Source organism: Trachemys scripta, chromosome 3 (assembly GCF_013100865.1).
Source record: "Trachemys scripta elegans isolate TJP31775 chromosome 3, CAS_Tse_1.0, whole genome shotgun sequence".
Classification (NCBI taxonomy): Eukaryota; Metazoa; Chordata; order Testudines; family Emydidae; genus Trachemys; species Trachemys scripta.
The window spans coordinates 93,529,935-93,543,698 of NC_048300.1; the positions used below are offsets into that span (position 1 = coordinate 93,529,935).

The following is a 13,764-nucleotide window of genomic DNA, read 5'->3' on the forward strand; positions in this document are numbered from 1 at the left end:
CCCGGCGCACCCCCCGACCCCGGCTCCGCGGGCCCGACCCGGCTCCCCGGACCGGCCCCGCGCTCCTGGCTCCCGGCCCCGCGCTCCCGGCTCCCGGCCCCGCGCTCCCGGCCCGGCACCATGCCCCCGATCCCGGACAAAGAGGCCCCCCCGAGCCTCCCGATTTTCCCGGACATGCCCGGCTTTTGGGGATTTCCCCCCGGACGGGGATTTGAGCCCCCAAAAGCCGGACATGTCCGGGAAAATCCGGACGTATGGTAACCCTACATAATTCTACAACTGAACAATCTCCATGTCACAGATCTAAAGACTCAATGACACAAAGCAGGGGTTTTTAGTGAATGTTTCACAATGCAGCTTAGTATAGCTCCTGGTGGTAGCACTAATGTACACAGGGCCCCAGTGGGGGCTGGGGCAGTTTTTACGCTATTTGTTTTAGATCTTTTCTGCAGAGTCAGATAACATGATACTTAAAAATCTCTCGCTGTTGCTACTGCTATTTACTAGCAACAGTGAGAAATTTTCCCCCAAAATCTCTCCATTAGATAAAGTAATTAAGGCCACACCTTAGCAAATCACTTAAATGCATTATTGATTTAAAGTATATGCCTAAGTGCTTTGCTGAACAGAGATGGGTATAAATGTGCATAAAGTTAAGCATGTGCTGAAGTGCTTTGCTAAATCGAGGCATAAGAGTCTATTAATTCAGAGTTTAGAGGAAAGCCTTCTCTTAGTGGACCAAAGACTGCATTACTTAAAGCTAAAAAGAGCCCAGTTTTATAGAGATTTATTTTCTGCATTTCAAGTGCACCCCCTATTGAGTAGCTACGGAAGAAAATTGAGAATTGACAAAACGATCCTAACTACACTGCCTCACACTCTGGCAGAGAAAGTGGATCCAAGAAATAAATAAATAATCAATCAACCAAACAATGGAAGAGAAAAGAATTTTAAACAGACAAGTGTAGAGCAAATGATATGAAGTGCAAATACAGGCTGAGAGCAACACTAAGCTGAACTGAATGCAGATATAATAGTCAGCAGCAAAGGTAGTTCTTTCACCTTCTACATCTTGCACACACATTCAAATGTGTTTGCCACATCCTCCTTCCATTGTGATAATATCAGTCAGACCTGCCATGTGGAAAGGTTACTGGATATAGCAATAGAAGTCACTAAAATGAACACATTAAAAATGCTAAACCCTTAAAAAGCTTTTGATTTATTTGAGGAAAGCACGTAACAGTGAACAGGGCTTATATCTGCTATACATCTTAATGCAATATTGATTCCATTATCAGAGAATAACTAATGTATCAAGAGTACAAAGTGTTCCCACCTAGGATGGGCTTTCAGACTATCACGTGGGAACGAACAGTTCCTGTCCAGATGTACATCAGTGATAAAACTAGTGATAAAGAAAATCCATTTCTTGCAATATCAGTGCACTTTAAACAGATTACCACCCATTGCATTAAACATTTTTAAATGCATACAGTCTACTTGGAAAATCTCATTTTCCATAATGACTACAACTCTACATTTTCATGAATAATTCACCATTTTCTTAATTATTGCTATTCATTTGACAGCCACGAGACGTCAGGTCAGAGGTCCTACTCACTGTTCTTGCAAACAAAAATTAAATTCAAATGCCCACCAATCACTGCCCAATGATACAAAGGCCTGAAATGACTCCAGATATTACAACCATCATTAAAACTTTGATTTTCAATGTTTTGAAAATTTAAAAAATTAAAAAAAAAAAAAAACTTTATCCAAAATGATTTTATGCAACTAATTTTGCTGCTCTTCAGGAAAACAACAACAACAACAACAAAAATACGTCCCCATTTGGTGAGTCTTTGTTTCCAAGGATAGTAGTATTAGGAGAGATTAAAAAATGACCTGTGCAAGATGAATATCCCGTGATAAGTGAATGGTAAATCTATAGTATATAAAAAAAGATATAAAACTCAAGTTATGAAATACAGACAAATCAAGCAATTTCTACCTGTTGTAAGGATCCACGGACTAGAACCTGGGTCTGCAGACATTCCCAAAGTGCCCCTGGATGGTCACGCAGACCCACAACCAGGGAGCACTTTGAAGAGTAGGTACCACAACCTAAAGGACTCAGAATGACATTATCCTGCAGCCCTCTGATTGGCCAAGCACCCTATTTAACCCTGGAGGGTGCCCTAGGAAATTATCTGGGCAACTTTCGGTCTTCTGATCTCCAGTTTCAGATCCCAGCCTGAATCTGATCCTAACTCTTGCCTCCTGACTCCGGCCTGGTACTGCCTCTGATCTCCGACTCTAGCCTGACTCCGATCCTGACTCTTGCTTACCAAACCCTGCTCTAGTGCAGGGGTTCCCAAACTGTGGGTCGGGACCCCAAAGTCTGAAGGCCAAGCGCCCCCCTCCCCCCCCAGCCCAAGACTAAGGTTACATGCCCCCCAACTAGGGCAGAAGCCCTTGGGCTTCAACTTTGGCCCCCCTCGCCCGAGGTGGCGGATCTCGGTCTTCGGTCCCCCCTTCTGGGGTCATGTAGTAATTTTTGTTGTCAGAAGGGGGTCATGATGCAATGAAGTTTGAGAACCGCTTCTCTAATGATGTCTCCAACTCCTGCTCACTGTCTACAGTCCCTCACATGCAGACTCCAGCCAAGCTGTGACTGCTAGGCCAGACCACCTGTGCCCCAGTCCCTTACATCTGTTTGGTTTTAAATCTCCACTGCTACTTAAATTAGAGAAAAAAAGTATAACCAACAGATACTTTACACAATTAATGTATCTTCTGTTACATCCAATGCTGATCTTAATGGGGTTTAATTCGTCACAGTTATTATGGCTATTCAGCTTTAATATGTTTTTAAAAGTTTTCCTCTACTCATATGTTTGCATTATTTTTATAAGGCTCATTATCATCATCTTACGCAAGACTACCTTCTTTTTCTCTACCGCGGTGAATGTAGTTTGGTTTACAGCATCGTGAATGACAAACCATCTGTAACTATGTCTCAGACCCCTACATACCCTACCAATTATTTTGACTTGGTAGGGTAAGTTGATAAATTCAATATTGTAAACATCTTTTGAGAGAAGAATTTGTCCTCTGTGTGCAGTTTATACCAATGTTTAGGTCTAAAACATGCATATACATGAATTTCTCCAGCATTAAGATCAGAAATGGAAGAAACTTTTCCTGAAGATAATACCCTAAAGAGTTCACTACCAGTTTTGTACTCTATCCTGTATAAAGTCTCTCTAATAGCAAGCTACTACTTATGGAGGATTTTAATGTTAACGTGTTAGATGAATAACCTGATTCAATTCTAGCAAAGTCCACATCCACACAGCTATAAAAAGTCATAATGTCCTAGCCAATCCATCAGTGGATAAAAGGACTCTCTTCCATTGCTACCTGTGAATCCAAGGGCAGACAAGGTTTCAGAAAATCCCTGAATGGGAACTTCTTTGACAAAGGGTGAGCACAACTCCTCAAAGGGAGCAGACACATACCACTGACATTTATGTGTACACTTGATATCTGTTAGCCGTGGTGTTATGTGGTGACACAATAGGTTAGATAGTAAGTCGCTCAGTTTCCCAACAGTCATAGTAAAAATAAACTTCATCTAGGATTGCTAGGGATTCCAAGATGTGAAAAGTTAGAAAAGCAGGGCGGTTTGTTTTCAGTCATCACAAGCATATTTGTAAAAATAACTAAACTGTAAGAAATTCAGTGTTACCTTTGATATCTATAGTGAGGATTAAAAAAAATATATACATATCTTCCCTTACACAAGATGTTTATATTTTAGAACTCAGCAGGAACCAGAGAAATAGGCAGCAGTAACTGAAATGTTTTCACAAAATAAAAGCCTCACCTCTCTGTACAATGTATATGTGCATGGTAAAATTACAACGTGAACATGAACTCGTTTGCAGTACGTAGCCCAGCCTTCTTTGTTAGGGTTATACATTGCTCATGAAAATGTATAATGCCATCTTATGAAACTGTTGAACGGAAAAGGACAAAGTGGTTCTAGAGAGAAAATGCCTAATATTGATTATTTCCCCTATGTTTGGAATGAAGAAAGAATATAGCTGTGTCTGTTTAACAACTTACAATTACCATAGCACTTTATTTTACAAAAACATCTTTACGTTTGCTTAACCAGAATCATCAAGCTATATCAACATAACTCTGGGAATGATAAAAATAATCTTTATTAATAATCTCAAAATTAAAAGTAAACAAAAGACTATTGAAAAACTAATTTACTTTTCATTATTTAAGTTCTGCATTTATTTTGCCTTTCACTCAGTTTAGATCATTATAAAGAGACTTTTTGGTTCTCCTACTCTCAAACTGTGCTGTTATTGTTTGGCTTCACAACACAGTGGAAGAGTATTTAAATAGCAATCATACTATAAAAAACTTACTTGAAACTGTTCCATCAGATTCCATGTTTGACTTTCATATACAATTTAGTCCGTTTACATGTAAACAATTTTCTATTTCTAAATGTCAGCAGCACAATCTCAACCTGGAATCTAAAATTCAAGCTGAATTCTGATTTCTGATATCGCCACTATTAAAAATTTTGTAATTTAACTACTCATTCTGCTGAGAGATTTGAGCTATAATAGGATCCAGTCCTCTTCCACAGCTATATTGGTTCTGAACTGCTAATAAGTAGTAAAAATGTATTTTAGGCCCTGGTCCTGCAATAAAAACTGTGCATGTGGAAATCCACAGAACCTCTTTGGTGTTAATAGGGCTCTGTCCATTTATGTGACTCTCAATGCAGGCTAGGGATGTAGTTAGTAAAGTGAACAGAGCAGACACAGAGTAAAAAGCTGCCATTTTTACACTATGACTTTTGAAGAAATATTAAACAATATTCTTAACTTCAGTCTGGAACACACTAGCAACATAGTTTGTCAGTACAATTTTATCCTTCAATATTAACTTATTGATTGTGGCAATACAGCTACTGTTTGGCACCTCATTGTACAGTCAGAGTTTAAGGCCAGAAGGAACCATCTGATCATCTACTCTGACCTCCAGTATATCACAAGCCACCAACATCACCCAGCACCCGCACACTAAACCCAACAACTGGTAGGAACTGGTCATAAGAAAGTAATAATAATAATACATGGGTGGGGGGGAACCTTACCCACAAATCCTTCTTCTCCAACCAGCTTCAGGGCAATCTTGTCTGCCAAAACTGAAGAGTTTCCATGTGCAATATTAGCAAACGGTCCAGCATGCACAAATACTGGAGTTCCCTGGAAGATACAAAAAGAGAATTTACATCCCAGGTAATACAACAGCCAGAAAAAGGAACTGACTTCATAGGTGTATACTTTTTTGATGTATACAATTTTGAAAAAACTGCCTAGGGGGCACAGGGACTGGAAACCATATGATAGTTAAGAGATAACAATGACATTGTTGACAGATAATTTTTTGGGGGATTGCGTTTAGTGAAATCTCAGGGGCATATAGCCCCATTCATGTGAAAGTCTAGATGTTAAGAAGCAACAAACGATCACTTTTGTTTTAGAATCTTCGTTCATAACAGAACACTAAATGACAGTAGTTAAAACTGCAGGACTACAACAGGATACTGTATTATATTAGTATTACTGTAGTGCCTAGGAGCCCAAGGTACTGTACAAAACACAGAATAAAAGATGGTCCCAGACCCAGTCTAAGGCCTGGTCTACACTAAAAAGTTAGGTTGAAGGAAGCCGCCTTAAGTCGACCTGTTAATGTACGTGTCTACTCTACCAGGTCCCTTACGCCAACCTAAGTCGCTTCTAAGGTCGACTTCCATAATCCATCTCTGCGAGAGGCGTAGTGCTTAATTTGATTTTCATGCGTCGACTACGAGGTAGTGCAGCTGCAGCGTTGTGTAATTCGACTTAATTGGCTTCCAAGTGGTGTCCCACAATGCTCATCTGTGACCGCTCTGCAGATCATTTTCAACTCTGCTGCACTGCAGCCAGGTACACAGGAAACAGCCCTCCCCTGCTAAAGCCCCGGGAACTTTTGATTTCCCATTTCCTGTTTGATCAACATTGGGAGTGTGTCAGCTTGAGCACAGTTGATCATGGAGCCTACACGCCCCAAACGCGCTCCAGCCTGGTCTGCACAGGAGGTGGTTGATCTCATCACTGTGCGGGGAGAAGAGTGTGTGCAGGGTGAGTAGCCCCCTCACACCCCCGCCCGAGTCATGGGTGACCACACTTTTAATGAAGTTTATGGGAGGCTCATGTCGGGAGCAGAGGTAGCTAGTTGAACAATGGCCCTTCTCCATAGCACCACAGATATTATGGAGCACGCAGCAGGCAGCTATAACCATGGGGATGTTCTCTTCACTAAGGTCCAACCTTGTTAGTAAACATCTCCAGAGCCCTTTTAAACGACCAAAGGCACATTCAACCACCATTCTGCACTTGCTGAGCCTATAGTTGAACTGTTCCTTACTGCTGTCCAGACAGCAGGTGTATGGCTTCATGAGCCATGGGAGCAAGGGGTAGTCTGGGTCCCACAGGATAACTATAGCATCTCAACATTGTCAATGTTCATTTTGTGGTCTAGAAAGAAAGTCCCAGACTGCAGCTTTTTGAACAGACTTGAGTTTCTAAAGATGCGCGCGTCATGAACCTTTCCCAACCATCCCATGTTGTTGTCAATGAAACGCCCCGTGATTAACCAGTGCTCGCCACACCACTGAAAAGTATCTCTCTTGGTTTACGTACCCTTTGGCAAGGTGGTATGGTGCCCAGATGGGGATGTGTGTGCCATCTATTGCCCAACCGCAATTAGGGAACCTATTTGCAGCAAAACCATCCACTATGTCCTGCACGTTTCCCAGACTCACTACCCTTCTTAGCAGAAGTCGATTAATGGCCCTACACACTTGGAGCACAGCAGCTCCCTTGGTTGATTTACCTACTCCAAATCGATTCCCCACTGACCGGTAACTGTCTGGTGTTGTAAGTTTCCAAACAGCGATCGCCACCTGCTTCTTCACTGTCAGAGCAGCTCTCATTATTGTGTTGCTGAACTGCAGGGCAGCGGAAAGCTCTGCAGCCACTGCTCATCATCCCATACCTGCAAAACGATGCTGTCCCGCCAGTCAGTACTTGTTTCACGGGACCAGAAACGGTACTCCACAGAGTGCAGCTGCTCTGTGACTGCCAGCAGCAACTGCGAATTGTTTTTTTCTATGGCTTGCAGCAGGGCTGCTTTCAGAACATCACTATGTTCCGTGCGGCGGACCCTACTTCAGCTCTAGAAATACTGAAGGAGAAGGCGCGAGGTGTTTGCTGTGAGGATCTTAAGAGTGCACAACTGAGCAGCCTCCACACTTCTGGGGTTATGGTGTAGGCGTGAACAATCACTAGGTTGTTTGCCATTGATATGAGGGAGGGAGCACAGTGCATCATGGGATGCCGACGCCACGTTCCCATTCTCCCCTGCGACAATGTTTTGGTCCCATGAGGCATTGCACAAACTTCCCAAAACACACTACGGCAAGTTGCATTTCGGGATAGCTACCCACAATACACTGCTTTGTGTGTCGATGCAGGCATTACTAGTGTGGACACACTCCATGAGACAGTGAGCATGGTGTGGCCACACACAGTCGACTTAATTCGGAGGTTCGAGGTCGAATTAGATAAAGTTGACTTAATTTTGTAGTGTAGAGAAGCCCTAAGTATAAGATGAGACAAGAGATGGGTACAAATCCCGAGGGAGTACAGGGAAACAATGAGAGAATATTGGTCAGTATAATAGGATGTAGTCTCCACACACCAGCAGTCTAACTGTTGTCAAGATTTTTGTAAGCATCACAGAAAAAGAGAATTTTAAAAGAGCATCCACAAAATAGGCTAGAATTAAATGAAGCATATTATCTAACTGCTATTGACAAAAATCTTTTGCATGTATCAGAATATGAGAGACAACTCATTGCCCGGAAATATCTTTAATTTTATGTGTATTGCACTCTGAATAGACATGGACTTTAGCACCAATACTGTAAAGTGAAATAATATTTTGTATTAAATATTTTAATGCTTCCAAGATTACTGGCGAGAGGAAGCAAACAGCCTGAGATTATCTAGAGAATAAAGCTAGTTGCTCCTTTTTTTTTATTTTCACTAAAATGTATTTAAAATAATGTATTTGGTATATGTGGGAATTAACCCCAAATATGTGTATGTTCTCCAAAGAATATCATCATAATTGAGTTCAGGTGTGAAGTAATGAAGTTATTTAAATCTCCTTTACAATAGTTAAAATGCTTCAGTCCTGATAAGAGAAAATATTTCAGAGAATTAACAAAACCAGATGTCTCTTAACTAGGGCTGTCGATTAATCGCAGTTAACTCACATGATTAACTCAAAAAAATTAATGGTGATTAATCAGTTTTAATTGCACTGTTAAACAATGTGAAACAATACTGTAGCGCAATTTCTTTATCATGAAAGTTGAACTTACAAATGTAGAATTATGTATAAAAAAATAACTGCATTCAAAAATAAAAAAAATGTAAACCTTTAGAATTTACAAGTCCACTGCGTCCTACTTCTTGTTCAGCCAATCGCTCAAACAAACAAGTTTGTTTACATTTGCAGGAGATAATGCTGCCCAGTTCTTGTTTACAATGTTCACCTGAAAGTGAGAAAACACAGTTACCTTTTCTGTAACTGGTGTTCTTCGAGATGTGTTGCTCATGTCTATTCCACAATAGTGTGTGCGCTTGCCATGTGCACTGGTGGTGGAAGTTTTTCAATTGCTCCCCCCACCCTCAGTTCCTTCTTGCCAGACAACTTTGACAGAGGGGAAGGAGGGCGGGATGTGGAATAGACATGAGCAACACATCTCAAAGGACGCCAGTTACGGAAAAGGTAACTGTCTTTTCTTCTTCGAGTGATTGCTCATGTGTATTCCATAATAGGTGATTCCAAGCTATATCTGCTGGAGGTGGGAAGGAGCTCACAAACTCTCGGGACGGAGGACAGCCCTGCCGAACCTGGTGCCCTCTCTGGTCTGGGAGACAGTCGCATAATGTGAGGTGAACGTGTAAACTGAAGACCAAGTGGCAGCCCTACAAATGTCCTGAATGGGGACAAGGGCCAAAAAGACAGCCGATGAAGCCTGCAGCCTAGTCAAGTGCGCCTTCACAATTGGTTACGGAGGGATTCCTGCCAGGTCATAACAGGTATGGATGCATGAGATGATCCCGTTGGAGAACCGCTGAGTGGAGGTCGGCCCACCTTTCATGAGCTCAGCCAAGGCGATGAACAGTTGTGAGGATTTTCTGAACGGCTTAGTCTGCTCCAGGTAAAAAGCCATAGCCCGTCTCACATCCAGCGTGTGGAGGTGGTGTTCTTCACTGGAAGCTTGGGACAGAGGACCGGCAGAAAAATGTCCTGACCCATGTGATAGGCAGAGACCACTTCCGGGAGGAACGAAGGGTGTGGGGGGAGCTGGACCTTATCTTTATGAAACACTGTGTACCGGGGCTCGGAGGTCAGGGCCCTGAGTTCCACAAGAGGTGTGACCAGGAGCACGTGATTAGCATCTCAAACAGGGGCCCTGTGAGATGGGCCAACACCAAGTTTAGGTCCCACTGCGGGACAGGAGGACTAACATACGGGAAGAGATGTCCAGCCCCTTAAGGAATCGGCCAGTCATAGCATGGGAGAATACCGTGTGGCCCTGCACTAGCGGATGGAAGGCCGATATGGCCGCCAGGTGCACCTTGACTGACGAGGGAGCCAGGCCTGGGCTCTAAGGTGAAGGAGGTAGTTCAGAATCAGCTGGATTGGGGCAGCCACCGGGGAAAACGTCCTGCTCGTCTGCCCACCTGGAAAACCGAGACCACTTTGCCGAGTAGGCTCGGCATGTGGAGGGCCGCCTGCTTTCTAGGACGACGCGCTGAACCCCTTCCAAGTACGTCCTTTCCTCCCTACCTAACCATTGAGCAGCCAAGCCATGAGGTGGAGTGCCACTAGATTGGAGTGGAGGAGGCAATCCTGGTCCTGGGAGAGCAGGTCTGGGCGGGATGGCAACGGTCACGACGGAGTGACCACCAGGCTTTGTGAGGGTCCCGTACCAATGCTGCTTGGGTCATGCTGGGACAATCAGAAGGACCCTGGCCTTGTCTGTCTTTATCTTTTCCAGGACCTTGCCGATCAGCGGGAATGGGGGAAAGGCATAGAAAAACTGGCGTGACCAGGACAGAAGGAAGGCATCGGAGATAGTGCCCCATCCCAGCTACTCCCTGGAGCAGAACCGTGGACAACAATGGTTCAGACGAGTCGCGAACAGGTCCACCTGGGGAGTTCCCCACACTTGGAAAAGTCTGTGCACCACCTCTGGGTAGACAGACCACTAATGCTGAGAGGAGAAGTCCCTGCTCAAGTGATCCGCCCGCACGTTCCGGGCGCCCGGCAGATGGAAGGACGGTAGGCAGATGTCATGGGCTATACAAAAGTCCCACATCGAGGCCGTGTTGGACCCTGACCACCCGGCCCTCCAGGTGCAAGTGGAAGGCTATGCACGCCAGCCATACCGCCTTGAGCTCCTTGACATTTATGTGGAGGGTCAGATTCTGAGCCGACCACAGACCTTGGGTCTGAACATTCCCCACATGGTTCCCCCATCCCAGGTTCTATGCATTGGACACCAGTTCCAGCGACGGGGCCCTGCCCCTGAATGGGACCCCTTGGAGCATATTTCTCGGGGAGGACCACCACCGTAGGGAGGTGATCACTGGCTTGGGCACTGTGAGGACCTTGTCCATCCTGTCTCTGGCCTGGGAGAACTCCGAGGCCAACCAGAGCTGGAGGGGCCTCATCCTGAGTCTGGCGTGATGGACCACATACGCGCATGCCGACACATGACCCAAGAGCTGGAGGCATGCTCTGGCTGTTGTCACCAGAAACCTTGTGACCGTGTCGATGAGCCCCTTCAGCGTCTTGAACCTGTCCAGTGGGAGGGAGGCTCTGGCCGACGAGGCATCCAGGACCACCCCGATAAACTCTATGCATTGTACTGGGACTAATGTGGACTTGGTGTTGTTTACCAATAGGCCCAAAGTGGTGCATGTGGAGGTGGAGGCTTGATGCCACCCTTTTTAAGAGTTCTTGGTGGGCCCTAAAGTCCCCTGGCAGGATGGAGGGGCCGTAATCCACCTGGTCAGTCTCCAGGCACGGTGCCGAGGATGTACGTTCCACCGACTCCTTACTGGGGGGTTTGGAGAGGGAGGCTGATGGTCCTTCTGAGGCTTTGGCCACCAAGCAAGCCCCCACCGGGGGCTGCATCGGGGGCCACGATGCCCACTAGTACCATTGGGCTGGGCACGGAGCCTGGTGCCACTGCACCTCCTGTGGCACCAGTGGAGCCAGCTCTTCGGCCTGGCTGGCCCATCGATGGAGACTATGAAGGGAGGCTGGGCTGACAATGGTACCATGTGAACGCCTGTTCTCACAGGTGACACTGAAAACAAGAAGCAGGCAGCATTATCTCCTGCAAATGTAAACAAATTTATCTGAGCAATTGGCTGAACAAGAAGTAGGACTCAGTGGACTTGAAGGATCTAAAGTTTTACATTGTTTTATTTTTGAATGCAGTTATATTTATACATAATTCTATATTTGTAAGTTAAACTTTCATGATAAAGAGATTGCACGACAGTACTTGTATTAGGCGAACTGAAAAATATTAAATCTTATTTTTACAGTGCAAATGTTTGTAATCAAAAATAAATATAAAGTGAGCACTGTACACTTTGTATTCTGTGTTGTATTTGAAATCAATATATTTGAAAATGTAGACAAAAATGCAAAAATATTTAATAAATTTCAATTGAAATGCTATTGTTTAACAGTGCAATTAAAACAGTAATTAATCATGATTAATTTTTTTAACCACACTATTAATCACGTTTTTTAATCGTTTGACAGACCTACTCTTAACCCTTTAAATAATTTTTCTGTTTTAATGACACTATTTTTAGTCCTCACCATTACAGAATGCCAACCTGTGACAATGCGGTTCTGGCGGAACCCAACTGAGAGTGCCAACTCAGGACAAATTGCTCAAATAGGGCAGTTACAGCCCAAGGCTGGGGTTTTTCCACCTCTAAGGCAAACCAAACCAGCCAGACTAAGACTTCGGTCTCACCCCACTGGCTAACCGCAAGTCTCACAAGCAATCTCCTTAGACACTCCAGTTACCCAGTATTACCACCAGTGCCACACGTTATGGGGACAAATGGTTATAAAAACCAATACCCCAGTAAAAGAAAATGGTTCTCCCGATCCCAAAGGACCAAGCCCCAGACCCAGGTCAATGTACAAGTCAGACCTTACCCACAAATCACGCTACTGCCAATCCTTTAGAATCTAAAATCTAAAGGTTTACTCATAAAAGGAAAAAGATAGAGATGAGAGTTAGAATTGGTTAAATGGAATCAATTACATACAGTAATGGCAAAGTTCTTGGTTCAGGCTTGCAGCAGCAATGGAATAAACTGCAGGTTCAAATCAAGTCTCTGGAATACATCCCCCGCTGGGATGGGTCCTCAGTCCTTTGTTCAGAGCTTCAGTTTGTAGCAAAGTCCCTCCAGAGGTAAGAAGCAGGATTGAAGACCAGATGGAGATCAGGCATCTGCCTTATATAGTCTTTTCCAGGTGTAAGATCACCTCTTTGTTCTTACTGTGGAAATTTACAGCAAAAATGGAGTCTGGAGTCACATGGGCCAGTCCCTGCATACTTTGCTGAGGTACAAGGCGTATCTGCCTTCTCTCAATGGGTCCATTGTATAGCTGATGGTCCTTAATGGGCCATCAAGCAGGCTAGGCAGAGCTAATCTCAGCTTGTCTGGGATGTCACCCAGAAGCATAGCATAAGTTTGCCATACAGACAGTATAGAGCCAATATTCATAACTTCGACTACAAAACTGATACATACATATAGACAGCATAATCATAACCAGTAAACCATAACCTTGTCCTAGACACCCCATTTGACCCCCTTTATACAAGATTTGGGTGCCACTACAGGACCTTGGTTGCAACAATGATCTATATGGTCCCAGTTTATGTCAATAACGTCACACAACCACAATAATCTAATCTTGTATTTTATCTGTGAGTGGTTTGCACACACACAATCACTTTCCTTCAAACAGACAAAACAGTACTTTAGACTACTACATACAAAATTTCAGGATCCGTCTGTGAAAACATAATTTGTCTTTGTGGGAAAATGTGTGTGTACATCTGTGTTAGCGCACGTGTGTGTGTGAATGGGGATGTTATCGAAAAGATAGACAATTCCCATGAACAATCTGATGGCTACTCTGCTGTACATGTTTTAAAGATGAAACAGTGGAACAAGACCAGAAAGAAAGAGCAACAAACATTATGTCTTAGAACAAAAAGAATGATAAAGATTATCAACATTACTATACTCCCGCTCTTTTGAGTCAGTGTTCCTTAATGTGCTCTAGGGACACAGCAGTGAAATGCCAGTGGAGTTTTATAAATGTATGCAAAAAACTCAACTTGAACTAGGCAAACCTTCAAATTGCAAGTGAGGTTCTAAACGTATGATCCTCCCCTCTATTCAAAGCTTGTTATTGTTAGCAGCAGATCCTAGGGGCCCTAATCATGCACTAGGCAAGTTACAAAACACATAGCAAAAAGATGGCCCCCGCTCC

The 13,764-nt window shown here is 43.9% G+C and overlaps 1 protein-coding gene across 3 annotated transcripts in view; it reads right to left on the reverse strand.

The window, feature by feature from the left end:
• MTHFD1L (methylenetetrahydrofolate dehydrogenase (NADP+ dependent) 1 like) overlaps positions 1–13,764 on the reverse strand; it is a 248,969-nt gene that overhangs the window by 124,743 nt on the left and 110,462 nt on the right. For all 3 annotated transcript variants that reach the window (XM_034765426.1, XM_034765425.1, XM_034765427.1), the window contains exon 20: positions 5,192–5,303. In XM_034765426.1, coding sequence (XP_034621317.1) covers positions 5,192–5,303 — 112 coding nt within the window. The remainder of the gene's footprint in view (positions 1–5,191; positions 5,304–13,764) is intronic.